Source organism: Chionomys nivalis, chromosome 8 (genome assembly GCF_950005125.1).
Source record: "Chionomys nivalis chromosome 8, mChiNiv1.1, whole genome shotgun sequence".
Lineage (NCBI taxonomy): Eukaryota > Metazoa > Chordata > Mammalia > Rodentia > Cricetidae > Chionomys > Chionomys nivalis.
The window spans coordinates 70441653-70459190 of record NC_080093.1 but is presented as its reverse complement, the minus strand read 5'-3'; the positions used below and the strand labels follow the sequence as shown (position 1 = coordinate 70459190).

General features: G+C 49.5%; 1 protein-coding gene across 1 annotated transcript in view; it reads left to right on the top strand.

Annotated features, from left to right (window-relative positions):
* The first annotated feature begins 210 nt into the window (after positions 1–210).
* The window catches only part of Rabep2 (rabaptin, RAB GTPase binding effector protein 2), a 20159-nt gene continuing 2831 nt past the window's right edge, over positions 211–17538 (top strand). The window contains exons 1-8 of the mRNA XM_057777337.1: positions 211–599; positions 1031–1240; positions 10001–10158; positions 12836–12946; positions 13036–13380; positions 13802–13897; positions 13992–14090; positions 17104–17259. Coding sequence (XP_057633320.1) covers positions 572–599; positions 1031–1240; positions 10001–10158; positions 12836–12946; positions 13036–13380; positions 13802–13897; positions 13992–14090; positions 17104–17259 — 1203 coding nt within the window. The 5' untranslated portion in view covers positions 211–571. The remainder of the gene's footprint in view (positions 600–1030; positions 1241–10000; positions 10159–12835; positions 12947–13035; positions 13381–13801; positions 13898–13991; positions 14091–17103; positions 17260–17538) is intronic.

Below are 17538 nucleotides of genomic sequence, written 5' to 3'. Positions count from 1 at the left end.
CAGAGAGTGGAGATGGGGATTTGCAGGAAGCCGTATGGAAATGGGGGTGGAGACACGCAGGTTTTGCACCTCTGCCACCGACTGCGCCAGGCTTCAGAACGCCGACCCAGCCCTGGCCCGCGGGGCGGAGGTGCTGGGAGGGCTGGGCAGCGTTTAGCTGTAACGCGATCCGGGCTGCGGCGGAAGGGCGGCCGAGCGGAGGGAAGGGGGAGGCCGCGCGCCGCGTTCTCCAGGGCTAAGGCCCGGCGTTCCAGGACGTAGGCTCCAGAGGAGCCGTGACAGACACGCGGGCTTCAGAGAAGACTGCCGCAGATCCAGAGCCGTCGCGCCTTCCTGAGAGCGAGGACGCGCGGGAGCGCGGACGCGCGGCCCGAGAGAGAGGCGGGACGCGAGCCCCGCAGCCACTCGAACGCCTTCGGCGCGGCTCGGCAATACCCCCACCACCTCCACCACCGCGGCCCCTCAGCCCCGATCCGGAAACAGCCGAGCGGATCCGGAAACAGCCGAGCGGACCCGGAAGCGGGAGTGCCATCACCAGGGAGTGCGGGAATCCGCCGTTTGGGCTGAGACGATGGCAGCAGCTGCACCGGCAGCCCTAGGTGAGGACCGGCGGCGCCTGCGGCCAGGGGTCGGTGCGTGAGGGCGCCGCCGTGCACGTGGGGAGTAGGGGGCTGGGGGCGGGGCCGAATGCGGCGGCGGGCGGCACCCGGCCAGCGCGGAGGCTTGGGAAGGGGGCGGGGCACAGCACCCGCCAGGGTGGGCGGGGTCTGGAGCGTGGGTGGAGCCTGAGGGTCGGGCAGGTAAGAGGTGGGGGGGGAGGAGCGGAGGAGGCGGGGCCACTAGAAGGGATTGGATTGTCGTGCGGTACACTACAGTACACTGCGCGAGGCGGGAAGGGGCTGGGCCAGGTGAGTGGGTTGAGACCAGTGCAGATGGAGTCTGGGACTGGGTGACCGGACTGCTGGATCTTCTGAGGTGCTAAGAGACCTACGAACCATGGGAAGAAAGGTTGGTCTCTGTCTCCCCACAGCGCCGAATCCCCAGCCCCAAGATGGGCAGAAGGATGCATCCGAGTCCAGTGAGCTCGGACGGCTTCGTGCTGAATTGGCTGGTGCACTGGCAGAAATGGAAACCATGAAGGCTGTAGCGGAGGTGAGCGAGAGCACCAAGGCAGAGGCGGTGGCTGCGGTGCAGAGACAGTGTCAAGAGGAGGTGGCTTCCCTGCAGGCCATCCTGAAAGGTGAGGAACCCGCCCCCAAACACACCCACCTTCCAGACTATCAACCTCCGTCCCTCTAACACAGGATGCAGGATAAGAAATTCAGGTGAGCTTCATGTCGCTCAGCAGAGAGAAGTCTGTGTCCCAGTCTGAGGAGAAACACAAGTGTTGTCATCAACTCTTGTCAGTCACCGCTAAGTGTAGCATTCATTTTTACCCATTCCCTCACGGTTGTCATTTCTCGTCCTTGATGATGTCAAATCAGCCCTGAATACGAGCCAGAAACTTGTCATTTCCCTCAGCCTGTTCTCAAGATCTTGAGTTTTGTCCTGTGGTTTCCTTCCTTCCGAAGCGCCCCCCCCAGCACCCTATACAAACACATGCTTCTCCTTCCTTCTTTTCCTCTTCCCACCTTTCCCTATTCTCTGCCCTTCTCTAAGCAGAGACCAGAGTCTCTTCAAGGATGGCAGATCTGCCCTTCCTCTGTGTCCTGGCAGTAGTGTTGCTTTGGCCAGCTCTATTGAGCTACTGCCCCAGCCTCTGACAGATCTCCCTCTGTGGTCTGCCCTTGACCTTGGCTTCCACAGTAAACTGCCTAAAATTTCCATCTCACCCTACCAGGCATGGCGGTTTATTGTAATCCCAGCTCTGGTGGTTGGAGATTGACATATCCCTAGGAGCTTGCTGGCCCAGCCAGCCTAGCCGAGATGGAGAGCTCCAAGGTCAGCAAGAAACCCTCTCTCAAAAATAAGGTGGGGAGAGGCAGGGTGGTGGTGGCGCACGCCTTTAATCCCAGCACTCGGGAGGCAGAGGCAGGCGGATCTCTGTGAGTTTGAGGCCAGCCTGGTCTACAAGAGCTAGTTCCGGGATAGGCACCAAAGCTACAGAGAAACCCTGTCTCGAAAAACCAAAAAAAAGCCGGGCGGTGATGGCACACGCCTTTAATCCCAGCACTTGGGAGGCAGAGGCAGGCAGATCTCTGTGAGTTCGAGACCAGACAGCTCTAGAGCTAGTTCCAGGACAGAGAAACCCTGTCTCGAAAAACCAAAATAAATAAATAAATAAATAAATAAATAAATAAATAAATAAAGTAGAGAGCAACTAAGGGAAATACCTGATATTGACCTCTGGCTTGTGTGGCACACCGTGAGCATTGCGGCCTGGATAGAAAGTATCCTGACTGTCCGGAGCCAAGGAATACCACAGTCACTGTAAGCAGAGCAATTTACAGCTCTGCTCCAGGGAAAGGTTTCCCCAGTGCAAGTGTAACAACTTTTCTCTGGCAGGGGAAGGTTTCTGCAGAGAAGTTTTTACAGCTCTGCTAGCTAAGAGAAAGTTTCCCCGGCAAAAGTGTTACAGCAATGCTTTGTGCTCCGAAGGTTGTTACAGTTCTGCTCAAATCCCGGAATGTAAAAACTGTGCTCTGCTAATGGAACATTCCGGGTGAAAGTGTTACAGTTCAGCTCAGATCCAGGAGTATAACAACTCTGCTCCCTAGGGGAAAGTTTCCCCAGTGAAAGTGTTACAGCAATGCTCTGCTCCGAAAGTTGTTACAGTTCTGCTCAGATCTGGGACATTTCCCTGGTGAAAGTATTATAGTTCGGCTCAGATCCCAGAGTGTAGCAACTCTGCCCCACTAGGGGAAAAGTTTCTCCAGTGAAAGTGTTACAGTTCCCCTTTCTCAGGAAAGTTGTTACAGCAGGGCTCCGCTTCAGGGAAAATGTCACACTGCACAACAAACCTCACTCGAGGTTTATTGGGAAGGAAGAATCCAGGAGGGTATATGCCTGGGTGAGGACAGTAGCAAACTGAACAGGGTATAGACATTACATAGGATTTCTTTTTTTTTTTTTTTTTTTTTGGTTTTTCGACACAGGGTTTCTCTGTGGTTTTGGAGCCTGTCCTGGAACTAGCTCTTGTAGACCAGGCTGGTCTCGAACTCACAGAGATCCACCTGCCTCTGCCTCCCGAGTGCTGGGATTAAAGGCGTGCGCCACCACCGCCCGGCTACATAGGATTTCTTGCGGGGGTGGGGAGATGGGGGGCTTTCCAGGGTGCCTTGGGACTGGTGGATTTGTGTGGCCTGATTCAGCGCAAGCTCAGGCATTGGTGGGATTTCAACCCCTGGTCCTGGGGTAAAGAAGAGTTAGGGTATTTCTCCTTGACCCAGGTCTCCAGGTCTAGACAGAGGCAGGGCATTTTTCCCCTTGGCTCCTTTTTACCCTACACGTACACCAAAGAAAAAGGTGTATCCTAAGTTATAACAATGTCTTCTCTTTATTGAGCACGGACCGTATTCCAGACACAGAGCTAAATGCTCTATAAAGTATTCTTTTTATTTTATTTTAATTCATTAATTAGGCTTTGGGTTTTCAAGATAGAGTTTATCTATATAGCCTTGGCTGTCCTGGAACTCGCTTTGTAGACCAGGCTAGCCTCAATCTCACAGAGATTCACCTGTTTCTGCCTCCTGCGTGCTGGGATTAAAAGATTGTGCCAGCCGGGCGGTGGTGGCGCACGCCTTTAATCCCAGCACTAGGGAGGCAGAGGCAGGCGGATCTCTGTGAGTTCGAGGCCAGCCTGGTCTACAAAGGGAGTTCCAGGACAGGCTTCAAAGCTACAGAGAAACTCTGTCTCGAAAAAACCAAAAAAATAAAAAAAAAAAAAATAAAAGATTGTGCCACCACCACCTAACTCATTAATTTTATGAGACAAGGCTCAAGCTGGCTTCAAACTGTATGTGAACTTCCACATTTTTTCGATTTAGAATTAGGTGTGTGTGTGTGTGTGTGTGTGTGTGAAAGAAGGAGCCGTGGGGCTGGGCGATGGTGGCGCACGCCTTTAATCCCAGCACTCGGGAGGCAGAGGCAGGCGGATCTCTGTGAGTTCGAGACCAGCCTGGTCTACAAGAGCTAGTTCCAGGACAGGCTCCAAAGCCACAGAGAAACCCTGTCTCGAAAAACCAAAAAAAAAAAAAAAAAAAAAAAAAAAAAAAAAAAAAGGGGGCTGGAGAGATGGCTCAGAGGTTAAGAGCATTGCCTGCTTTTCCAAAGGTCCTGAGTTCAATTCCCAGCAACCACATGGTGGCTCACAACCATCTGTAAGGAGGTCTGGTGCCCTCTTCTGGCCTGCAGGCGTACACACAGACAGAATATTGTATACATAATAAATAAATAAATAAATAAGTATTTAAAAAAAAAATAAAGCCTTATAAAAAAAAAAAAAAGCCGGGCGGTGGTGGCGGACGCCTTTAATCCCAGCACTTGGGAGGCAGAGGCAGGCGGATCTCTGTGAGTTCGAGACCAGCCTGGTCTACAGAGCTAGTTCCAGGACAGGCTCCAAAGCCACAGAGAAACCCTGTCTCAAAAAATCAAAAAAAAAAAAAAAAAAGAAACTCTGTCTCAAAAAACAAAACAAAACAAAAAAAAAGAGCGAGCCATGGGGCTGTCATACATGCTGTGCTACTCATGTTGGCCCAGAGGACACCTTTATGGATTCAGTTCTCTCCTTCCACCTTTATGTGAGTTCTAGATACTAAACTCGGATCATTGGGCTTTCATGACAAGCCCCTTTAACAACTGAACTACCTTGATGGCCTTAAACTTGTGATCTTCATCCTGCATGCGCTGGGATTAAAGCATGCACCACCACCCCTGGTTTTATGCAGTATGGGACTCTGACCCAGGGTCTGTTTGTGCCAGGAAAGCACTCCACTCACCAAGCCTTATCCCCAGCCCCATTTTTTTTTTGTTTGGTTTTTTATTTTTGAAGACAGGATTTTGCTGTAGCTTTGGAGCCTGTCCTGAAACTGGCTCTTGTAGACCAGGCTGGCCTCAAACTCTCAGAGATTTGCCTATCTCTGCCTCCCGAGGGCTGGGATTAAAGGCGTGCACCACCACCACCCAGCCTCAGCCCTATTTTTGTTTTTTGTTTTTGTTTTTTCCCATCAGGATCTTACACTGTAACCCAAGCTAGCCTGGGACTCATTTTATAGTCTAGTATAGCCTCAAATTCAAGGTAACCTGTAGTATGAGGCTGCTTATTCATTTCCCTGCCACCCAGACTCCCAAAATAACCATACAGAAACTGTATTAATTAAATCACTGCTTGGCCTATTTGCTCTAACTTCTTTTTTTTTTTTTTTTTTTTTTTTTTTTTTTTTTTTTTTTTGGTTTTTCGAGACAGGGTTTCTCTTTGGTTTTGGAGCCTGTCCTGGAACTAGCTCTTGTAGACCAGGCTGGTCTTGAACTCACAGAGATCCGCCTGCCTCTGCCTCCCAAGTGCTGGGATTAAAGGTGTGCGCCACCACCGCCCGGCTTTTCTTTTTTTTTTTTAAAGATTTATTTATTTATTTATTGTGTATACATACAACATTCTGCCTCCATGTATGCCTACATGCCAGAAGAGGGCACCAGATCTCATTACAGATGTTTGTTATGGTTCCTGGGAATTGAACTCATGACCTCTGGAAGAGCAGCCGGTGCTCTCAACCACTGAGCCATCTCTCCAGCCCCTAGTGCTAACTTCTTACTGGCTAGCTTTTATATCTTTTTTTTTTTTAAAGATTTTATTTATTTATTATGTATACAACATTCTGCCTCCATGGATGCCTGCAGGCCAGAGGGTGCCAGATCTCATTACAGATGGTTGTGAGCCACCATGTGGTTGCTGGGAATTGAACTCAGGTCCTCCGGAAGAACAGTCACTGCTCTTAACCGCTGAGCCATCTCTCCAGCCCCCTAGCTTTTATATCTTAATTTAACTCACTTCCATTATTTTATATTTTACCATGAGGATCATGGCCTACTGGCAAGGTTCCAGCCATATCTGTCTCGGGCAACTCTGTGGCTTCTCCCTGATTCCGCCTCCTTTCTCCCAGGATTCAGTTCAGTTTTCCCTGCCTAGCTCTATTCTACCCTATCATGGGCTTAAGACAGTTCCTTTATTAACCAATGGTATTCACAGCATACAAAGGGGAATCCCATATCGGTAACCTTCCTGCTTCAGCCTCCTAGGTACTAGAGTTTTGGACAGGAGCTACCATCCTTGGCTGTGTTTAATCTTAACAAACTCTTTGAAGCAGGGGTTATTATCTGACTGTTTTACAGGAAAAGCACAGAATCACAAACAGGTTCACTTGCGTGCCTGTTGATACAGCCACATAGCAGCAAACTTTAACCCATACAGTTTGTCAACTTCTTTTACTTTACTTTTCCTTCCTTCCTTCCTTCCTTCCTTCCTTCCTTCCTTTCTTTTTTTGTTTGTTTTGAGACAGGGTTTCTCTGTAGGTTTGGAACCTATCCCGGAACTAGCTCGTATAGACCAGGCTGGCCTCGAACTCACAGAGATCCAACTGCCTCTGCCACCCAAGTCCTGAGAATAAAGGCGTGTGCCGCCATCACCACCTGGCACACTTTAGTAAATGTTAAGACAAAACTTGGACCAGAGCCTTTAATCCCAGCACTTGGAAGGCAGAGGCAGGTGGATCTCTGTGAGTTCGAGACCAGCCTGGTCTACAGAGCTAGTTCCAGGACAGGCTCCAAAACCACAGAGAAACCCTGTCTCGAAAAACAAACAAACAAACAAACAAAAAAAAAAACAAAAAAAAAAACTTGGACCAGAGATAGTGCTGCAGGTAAAGCATGATGGTTTGAGTAGAATTCCTAGTACCCACAGCGTGGAAAGAGAAAGTCAGCTCCCCAAGTTGTACTCCGACCTCTACCCCTTACAGCAGAAACCAGAGAACCTGCCTGAACATGGTACAAGGCCAGAATCTAGCCCTGAATAGTATCCTTCTAACTGCCACATGTAATTTGGCACATGATTACATGCAATTACATAATAACTTCTAAATTTTTATTGTATTTATTGTGTGTGTGTATATGTCTGTGTCTGTGATGGAGTACTTGTGGGAACTGATTCCTTTTACCAAGTGGATCCCAGAGATTGACCTCAGATTTTAGGCATGGTAGTGCATGCCTTTAGTTCCAGTACTCGGGAGGCAGAGGCAGGGGGATATCTCTGAGTTCCAAACCCTCCTGGTCTATATAGTGAATTCCAGGGCGACACAGTAAGACACTATTTCAAAAAAATAAACATGGGGCCGTCATGGTAATGCACACCTGTAATCCAAGCATGGTAAAACACGCCTGTAGTACCAGCTTGATAACGCACACCTCTGATAGCACACCTGTAACCCCAGCATAGTAACACACACCTGTAACCCCAGCATGGTAACTCACACCTGTAACCCCAGCATGGTAACATACACCTGTAACCCCAGCATGGTAACATACACCTGTAATCCCAGCATGGTAACACACACCTGTAATCCCAGCATGGTAACACACACCTGTAATCCCAGCATGGTAACATATGCCTGTAACCCCAGCATGGTAACTCACACCTGTAATCCCAGCATGGTAACACACACCTGTAACCCCAGCATGGTAACACACATCTGTAATCCCAGCATGGTAACATACACTTGTAATCCCAGCATGGTAACACACACCTGTAATCCCAGCATGGTAACTCACACCTGTAACCCCAGCATGGTAACTCACACCTGTAACCCCAGCATGGTAACACATACCTGTAATCCCAGCATGGTAACACATACATGTAACCCCAGCATGGTAACACATACCTGTAATCCCAGCATGGTAACTCACACCTGTAACCCCAGCATGGTAACTCACACCTGTAATCCCAGCATAGTAACTCACACCTCGGTAGCACACACCTGTAACCCCGGCATGGTAACACAGGCCTGTAATCCCAGCACGTAGGAAACAGAGTCTGAAGTGTCTCAAGTTTCAGGCCTGCTTTGAAAAAAGCAAAATAAATGAATAAGCAACTGAGGAAAGTCAAAATGTTAATGTCTGTTTAACACCCCTTCCTTCTACCAGTAATCTAGAGCTTAATTCCAGACCCCCTTAGCTTGGCATTCAAAGCCTTAAGAGCTATGTCCGTCCCTTTTGCACCCTTCCCTGCATCCTTTGTGTACCCTTACATTTGGGCCAGACACACCAGCCCATGGTGTTCCTGTCACTCTTTCTTCCCTTCCTGGCCAGACTCACAGTGCACTGTTCCTTCCTTTGGGATCCATAGTTGGGGAGTAGGCCTTCTCACCTCACATCCTTACCACTTGCCTCTGTCTTCTGAATACTGGGGTTAAAGGGTGTATCACCATGCCCAGCTCTCTGCTACCGTAATTGGTTCTTCAATGATACAGTTTACCCCTGTGCATAAGTCGCAGAGAAAGTGACAACTTCCATAATAAGAATTCTAACTCTCATGGGTGCTGGAGAGATGGCTCAGAGGTTAAGAGCACTGGCTGTTCTTCCAGAGTTCCTGACTTCAATTCCCAGCAACCATATTGTGGCTCACAACCATCTTAATGAGATCTGGTGCCTGCTTCCTCTTCTGACCTGCAGGCAGACATGCAAACAGAACACCGTATATTAACTAAATAAATAAGCCTTTTTTTTTTTTTTTTTTTTTTTTTTTTTTGGTTTTTCGAGACAGGGTTTCTCTGTGATTTTGGAGCCTGTCCTGGAACTAGCTCTGTAGACCAGGCTGGTCTCGAACTCACAGAGATCCGCCTGCCTCTGCCTCCCAAGTGCTGGGATTAAAGGCTTGTGCCACCACCGCCCGGCCTTTTTTAAAAAAAAAAAAAAAAAAAAGAATTCCAAATTGCTGGAATCCCAGACTCAGGAGGCAGAGGCAGGTGGATCTCTATGAGTTCGAGGCCAGCCTGGTCTACAGAGTGAGTTCTAGGACAGCCAGAACTACACAAAGAAACCCTACCTAATAAGTTAATTAATGACTATTCCAGTTCATACTGCAGTCTACCTGCAGTTTCTGTCACAGGCTGCACAGGCAGCGCCTTGGACTGTATTTGGCTTGTCTTAGAGTCCAGGTCCCGTTTTAGCCACAAAAATCAAGATAATGTCACACTGTAGATATACCCATCAGCCTGCTGGTGGCCATTTGGAAATTGTCAGTGACCATTCTGCCCAACTTGGTTATCTTTTGCTTGGTTTTGTTTATTGAAACAGATTTTCTCAGTAACTTTGAAGCCTGTCCTGAAACTCACTCTGTAGATCAGGCTGGCCTCAAGTTCATGGAGATCTGCCTGCCTCTGCCTCCCGAATGCTGGGTTTAAAGACCTGCACCACCACGGCCCAACTTGTCAGTCTTCCCAGACATCATTTAGCCAGCTCTCCCTTCACGCTGACCTGCAGGCTGCACCTGTCCGTGGCTTCCACCATGCCAAAGAATCTATTCCTTTGTCAAGGTACCTTCTGGCAAAATGGAGCACTCATATTTGAGTCAATTTATGTCTTATGAACGATTTGAAAGAAATACTTTCAATTTTCTTTTCTGCATATACAAAACAGTCTCCTATGAAGTGACTTTTCAGCTTGGGATTTTGGGGATTTGGGTTTGTTATGTTTGCTGTGCTGGAATGGCAGGGGGCTCAGTTTTTGGTCTTAGCCCTTATGATGTTTTGCTTCCTTTGTTTTTACTAATAGGCCTCATACTTGCCTGGTTTTAGTAAAAATATCCTGGGGCCAGTTCCGCAGCTGGACTGTATCTGAGCAGCATACTGTATGCCAAGTGATTAACACTTTACACGTCATCCTGACACTTGCTCCTGAGGACGCTAGTGCACAGAGGTGCTGCGGTCTTGCCCGGCTCCATTACCATGGTAACTGCTGCAGCTGCTCACCTGGGAGAGGGCAGGCACCAAGCACCCATCCTTCCTGCCCACAGACTCCATCAGCAGCTACGAGACCCAGATCGCAGCCCTGAAACAGGAGCGGCAGCAGCAGCAGCAGGACTCCGAGGAGAAGGATCGAGAGCTGGGCCACCTCAAACAGCTGCTGGCCCGGGCCCACCCCCTGGACTCCTTGGAGAAGCAAATGGAAAAGGTTGGGGTGGGATGGACTGCCCTATCCCTGGGGGTTGGGACAGTAGTGATTGTTGGTGTCTCATTGCCTGTCACTGGACACAGTAATGACTCCAGGTAGAACACGGAGTGCTTAGCAGGATCCTTGCTAGAAGTGACCAAGGTTATTTACCTCCAGAAACAAGGTCAGGCACTTGGAGGACAGCAACTAACCCTTTCCACACTAGACACTGCTGAGTGCTCGGCAGTGAGAACCGTTCTTGTTCTCAGGCCCCCATGGGATAATGCACCCTTTAGTGTCACTATCATTAATAACAATAGGAAACTGGGTGTGGTGACAGATACTGATAGTCCCAACCATTTGGGAGGCGGAGGCAGGAGGATGGCTTGAGCCCAGGGCTGGCCTGGATAACATAATAAGAAACACGATCTTGCTGTTTAGCCCAGGATGGTCTTGAACTTGCCAAAGGTCTCCTGCTTCAGTTTCTGAGTTCTGGGATTTATTGGCATGCACACCATAGCTAACTAGAAACCTGAAAAGGTGTGTGTGTTCGTATGTACAAGTGTGTGCATATATATATATATACACACACACTCTTCAGGCATGCTAGGCAAGCACTCTATATTTTTAATACCTGCACGTGGAGAAACATCTATAATCCCAGCACTGGAGAAGCTGGGCAGAATTCTGGGTTTGAGGCTAGCCTAAGGGTACATAGTCACACCACCACCTAAGAGACAATGAAAACAATTACATTCTAGGGCATGTGTATTTCCAGATGCTTCCTCTTGTGAGCAGTGTGCATTCTTACCTTACTTGATCTTCACAGAAGCTCTGGGAGGCCAGTATTTAGTTAGTGCTCAAGGAAACAAGAGCTGGAGTCAATTTCCCGCTCGTGAAAGCAAAGAGCAAGCAGGAGCCCAGGGCTAGAGCCGTCATCAGTTGCTGGAGTGCTTGCCTAACACATATGAAGCTCTGGGTTCAGTCCCAGCACTGCGTAAAGCAGGGCATGATGACACACATCTGTGTTCCTAGCATTACGGAAGCCTGGGATGTGAAACCTTACCTCAAAAATCAGAACAGCAAAACTGGGGCCCAGGAAAGGAAGTCTCTGACCTGCAGCTTCCACTGGAAGTTGCTGTTTGCTTTCAGGCCTCCTCTGGGCTGAGAACAGGGTGAGGCTCAATGTCAACCTCCGGGGACAGCAGAAGGAGCATCAAGTCTGTCAGTCAGGTTCTGATGCTGCATTCAGCTGTGCTGTGTATTTTGCTGTATGTACAGTGTGCATTCCAGGGCTTCAGGCAGCGTCAGACACCCTGTCTCTGACACGCACAGCTAAGTGAGTTTGTCTGAGGAGACTTTGGAGCATTCAAGAGGCCGAATGATCTGAGAGAGATGGTCACAGATGAAGCATGGCTGGAGCATGTGGCGGGGGCAGGACTGCTTGTTTTATGGTTTGTCAGAGACAGGGTTTCTCTGTGTAGCCTTGGCTGACCTGGAACTCATACTGTAGACCAGGCTGACCTCGAACTCACAGAGATCCACCTGCCTCTGCCTCCTGAGTGCTGAGATTCTAGGCGTGCACCACCTCTGCCTGGCAGAGCTGTTTGTTTTCACTGACCCCATGCAGGATCCTAAGCTTGAAAGAAACAGTCAGCTTTCCGCAGGCCGGGAAGACGTGTTGGTTAAGATGAGGTTGGCTGCATGTGATCGGAAACACGAAGCAGCAGTTGTTTAAATAAGATAGTTGTTTTTTCCTGAAAGTCCATACTGATAAAACAGTCCTTAGAAACCCAGACTTCTGGGACTGGATAGAGGACTTGGCAGTTAAGAGCACTTGCTGCTCTTCCAGAGGATCCAGGTTCAGTTCCCTGAACCTACTTGATGGCTCACAACTGTCTGTAACTCTAGTTCTAGAGGATCAGACGCCCTCTTCTGGTGTCTGGGTGCACTACATAGTGCACATGATGTGTGTATCTATGCCAGCAAAGCATGCATATGCATAAGATAAAATATTGAAATATGTCTTTGAAACAAGAAACTTAGGCTTCCGTATTGCTGTTTGACTGTAGCCGGTAGGTTACCTCATGGTCTAAGGTAGTTGCTTGAATGCCAGGCATCAGATCCACATTCCAGTCAGCAAGGAGTTATAAAGAAAGGCACATACATCTTCCTTCAGGGAGCTGGCCTGGGCCGGGCGGTGGTGGCGCATGCCTTTAATCCCAGCACTTGGGAGGCAGAGGCAGGCGGATCTCTGTGAGTTCGAGACCAGCCTGGTCTACAGAGCTAGTTCCAGGACAGGCTCCAAAACCACAGAGAAACCCTGTCTCGAAAAACCAAAAAAAAAAAAAAAAAAAAAAAAGGAGCTGGCCTGTAAATTCATGTACTGCACATGCACTTACATCGCATTAGCTAGAACTAAGTTGTGTGGTCACCTTTAGCTCCAGAGCAGCCGAGAGATGCAGGCAATGCTAGAGAACTGAGACCACGTGCCCCGTTAAAAACCAGAGGTCCTGTGATATAAAAAGGCGCATGTTGGGATGAAACTAGTCCTGGCCTTGGCCCCTTTCCCTGGGAGCACTTAGCATGGGTGTTCTGGAGTCTTGCTGGTGGGCATAACTTTCAGGGAGGATTAGAACAGTTGGTGCCCCTCACTCGGGAGGGAGGGGCTGTCACTGCCCAATGCCCATCCCTCCAGGCTCATGAAGACTCCGAGAAACTCCGGGAGATTGTATTACCCATGGAGCAGGAGATCGCAGAGCTGAAAGGAAAGCTGCTGAGGGCAGAAGAGCTGATCCAAGAGATCCAAGTGAGGAGAAGAGCGGACGTCGGGGCGCTGAGGGACGGGCGGGTGCCCCAGACCCTGGCTTCCAGCCTCTTCCCTGCAATGTTCTCTAGAGACGACCAAGGCAGCCTGCCTCCCTGCACAGCTCCACAGAGCTGCTTCCGCTGTCAAGGAACCCCTCGCCTCCACTGGAAGCCTTGGAGGAGCCAGGTGGAGACGCAGGCTCAGCTGCGGAGGCCTTTGCCCACAACTGTGACGACAGTGCCTCCATCTCTTCCTTCTCCCTCGGTGGGGCAGCCAGTACTGCCTCCCTGCGAGGCTCCCAGGGCCTAAGCCCTGAGCAGGAAGAGACGGCTTCTCTGGTGTCCACTGGCACTCTGGTCCCTGAGGGTATCTACCTACCCCCTCCTGGGTACCAGCTTGTTCCGGATAGCCAGTGGGAGCAGCTGCAGGTAGAGGTGAGTGGACTGAGCTAGGGCCTGTGGACGTTCCTACCTCCCGCGGTTATGTATGGTGCTTGCACTAAAAGCTGCAGTGGAGAGGTCAGTGAGAGAGAGAAAGGTCCCCTCCCAGCAAAGGAAGTTGGGCATAGCATGAGTAGGGATGTTGTAGAAAATAATGTTATGGTGAGAAATGCCCAGAACAAAACTGAAAAGGGGCGGAGTGTGGCTCGGCAGTAGAGCACTTCCTAGCCTGTGTGAGTCCCCAGCAGTGGGGAAAGAAAGAAGCCCAGAAGATGGCAGCAGAGATGGCAAGAAGTAAAAGGTATCTCTCCACTTTGGATAAGCTGCAGGGCTTACTGAGGGATGGAGGGGGAGAGTAGGCATGAACCCCTGCCAGCAGAGCTGAAAAAATAAGTCTGAGGTGTGGGTCTGGCAGGGGAAGCAGCTACAGAAAGACCTGGAGAGTGTCAGCCGTGAGCGGGATGAGCTGCAGGAGGGCCTGAGACGGAGCAATGAGGACTGTGCCAAGCAAGTAAGTTCAGCCTCATTTCTGGAACCCACAGGGCCCTCTGGCCACCTGCCGCCCCCGCCACAACATCCCTCTCATTACCCTCTTTCCTCCTTAGATGCAGGTGCTCCTAGCCCAGGTCCAGAACTCAGAGCAGCTGCTTCGAACTCTGCAGGGGACCGTGAGCCAGGCCCAAGAACGCGTGCAGCTGCAGATGGTGAGTGCCGCATCGAGGCTGAGAGGTCAGGACCACTGGGGGCGCTGGAGGGCATGGGAAGCCAAGCATCAGCCCTGCCCCTGCCCCCATCCAGCTGCTCTAGCTAGGTGAGTGAAGACATTGAGGGTGGCCTGGCTGTGGCCAGAGCTATGTAATTTTGAACTAACCCCACCACCTTGGAGTGTACTGGTTACCATTTGTAAACTGAGCTAATGCGATCTAGTCTGCAGAATCAGGAGGACTGAAAACAGATCAGCACTGATCAGTTCCACCCCAAAGTGTGTGAGTGGTCAGATGTCCTGCTTTTAAAAAGAAGCCAGAGATCTGGAAATGTATATATTGCCTCCCAGTTTTAAAGTTGGCAACTACGTGAGGCTGGAGAGGTGGCTCAGTGGTTAAGAGCACTAGCTACTCTTCCATAGGTCCTGAGATCAGTTCCCAGCAACCGCATGGTGGCTCATAAACATCTATGGTGGGATCTGATGCCCTCTTTTGGCTTAAAGGCATTCATACAGATAGGACACTCATACATAAGTCAGTCTTTAAAAAAATGAAATAAAGTTGGCAGTTACATCAGCGCTTAAAAAAGCATGCTTGAGGGGCTAGCAAGATGGCTCAAGTGGGTAGAAGCACTTGCCACAAAGCCTGGTGACCTGAGTTTGACATCCGGGACCCATATGGAATGAGAACTGATTTGTCAGGTTGTCCTCTGACCTCCACACATGCTTGTAAATGCGCATTCTTTTTTTTTTTTAATGTGTACAGTGTTCTGCCTGCATGTATGCCTGCAAGGCAGAAGAGAGCACCAGATCCCACTATAGATGGTTATGAGCTATCGTGTGGTTGCTGGGAATTGAACTCAGGACCTCTAGAAGGGCAACAAGTGCTCTTAACCTCTGAGCCATCTCTCCAGTCCTGTATGTACGTGCACATTCTAAATCAGGTGTGATCCCAGCACACAGGAGTTTGAGAGAGGAGGATCATGAGTTTGAGGTTAGCCCGGACTATAGCAAGATGATACACTACACAACACACACACATATGTGTGTGTGCACAAATGTGTACAAACACCTAGTGCATGGGCACCAACACGCATGCACATATAGTATAGTAAAAAAATTTTAAAAACACGTTGCAGGGTTGTGTTTGCCTGGCATGCACAGAGCCTTGGGTTCAGTCCCCAGCACCATGTAAACTGATAGGGATGGTGGCTCGTGTATGTAATCCCAGCACTCAGGAGATGGAGGCTCATGCGTATAATCCCAGCACTCAGGAGACAGTGGCTCGTGCCTGTAATCCCAGCACTCAGGAGACAGAGGCACATGCATGTAATTCCAGCACTAAGGAGACGGAGGCTCATGTATGTAATTCCAGCACTCAGGAGACGGAGGCTCATGTATGTAATCCCAGCACTCAGGAGATGGAGGCACATGCATATAATCCTAGCACTCAAGAGATGGAGGCAGAGGGGCCTGGAGAAATAGCTCATGGTTAAGGACGTTTGCTTGTCTTCCAGAAGATCTGGGTTCAGTACCTTCATGGTGGCTCACTTCTATCTGTAACCCAGTTCCAGGGTATCCAGTGCCCTCCTGTGACCTCCTCAGGTGCCAGGACACACATGATACACACACCACATAAAGGCGAATGTTCATGCTCATAAATTTCTTTTAAAGAAGTTTGGAGTCGGGGGCTGGAGAGATGACTCAATGGTTAAGAGCCCTGACTGTTCTTCCAGAGGTCCTGAGTTCAATTCCAGCAACCACATGGTGGTTCATCACCACCTGTAATGAGATCTGGTGCCATCTTCTGGTCTGCAAGGACTCATGCAGGCAGAACACTATATACATAATAAATAAATAAATCTTTTTTTTTTTTTTTTATGTATACAATATTCTTTCTGCGTGTATACCTGAAGGCCAGAAGAGGGCACCAGACCTTATGACAGATGGTTGTGAGCCACCATGTGGTTGCTGGGAATTGAACTCAGGACCTTTGGAAGAGCAAGCAATGCTCTTAACCGCTGAGCCATCTCTCCAGCCCTAAATAAATAAATCTTTAAAAAAAAAGTTTAAAGTCATCCTTGACTGCCACAAGTTTGAGGCCAGCCTGGGCTTTAAAACCAGGAATATGTGTTGTGGACAGGTGTAGCACTCAGAAGGCTGAGACAGAAGAATCACTAGTTCAGGCCAGCCTTGACACATAGCGAGACCCTGTCTAAAGAAGGAAGGGGGCAGCTGGAGGGATGGCTTAGTGGCTAAAAGGACTGGTTGCTCCTTTCACGGGACCCAGGTTTAGTTCTCAGCACCCATGTGGCAGCTCACAACCATCTGTAACTACAGTTCTGAGAGATCTAACATCCCTTTCTGGCTTCTATGGGCACCATGTGGCGTGGCTCACAACCATCTGTAACTACAGTTCTGAGAGATCTAACATCCCCCTCTGGCTTCCATGGGCACCATGTGGCATGGCTCACAACCATCTGTAACTACAGTTCTGAGAGATCTAACATCCCCCTCTGGCTTCCATGGGCACTATGTGGTGGCTCACAACCATCTGTAACTATAGTTCTGAGAGATCTAACATCCCCCTCTGACTTTCATGGGCACCATGTTGTGTGTGGCTGCATGTAAATATATAGGCAGACGCTCATACACTTGAAATAAATCTTTTTTTAAAAAAAAAATGCCATCTAAATGAAATACCCACAGTGGGCTGTGGCTGCCAGTGTCAGCAGGGACAGAATCTGAAGAGATTAGAGCCAGAGAGAGCAATAGTTTCTGCGTAGGCCAGTCAGTAACAGCACACACCATTAATCCCTTGAGGCCAGCCTGGACTACAGAGCAAGTTCCAGGATAGCCAGGGCTATACAGAGAAACCTTCTGTCTTGAAAAAAAAAGGGGTGGGGGGTCAGGAGGCCAGGGCTTTCCAGATACCAGGCTACCGGGGGCTCTGGGTTTAGCCGCAGGGACTAGAGACAGTCCTCTGATGGCCTTATACTTCGGTGTGTCCCCAGGCAGAGCTGGCCACTTCTCACAAGTACCTGCACCACGAGGTTAAAAGACTGAACGAAGAAAACCAAGGACTTCGGGCCGAGCAGCTGCCATCCTCCACCCTCCAGGTCCCGGAGCAGTGGGAGAACGAGGGTGAGGCCCTGCCCAGCTCCATACAGGTAAACGGCGCCAGAGCACCTGATGCCAGCCTGCAGCTGTCTCCTCCCAAGGACCCAAAGACGGACCCTGGCCCTTGTGTATTAGCCGTGTCTAAGACTCGATTTCTTCACCTGATAAATGGAACCATACCAGCTTTCCATGGTTGGCATAAAAATAAAGAATTAAAAATGTTGGCAGCAAGGAAGGGAGCGGTGATTATGTCCGCCATTTTTACTGCACCCCATGCTGCTTGCACTGCCCTCACTGCAAGGGGTTAACTGCGGTCCCAAGCAGGCTGG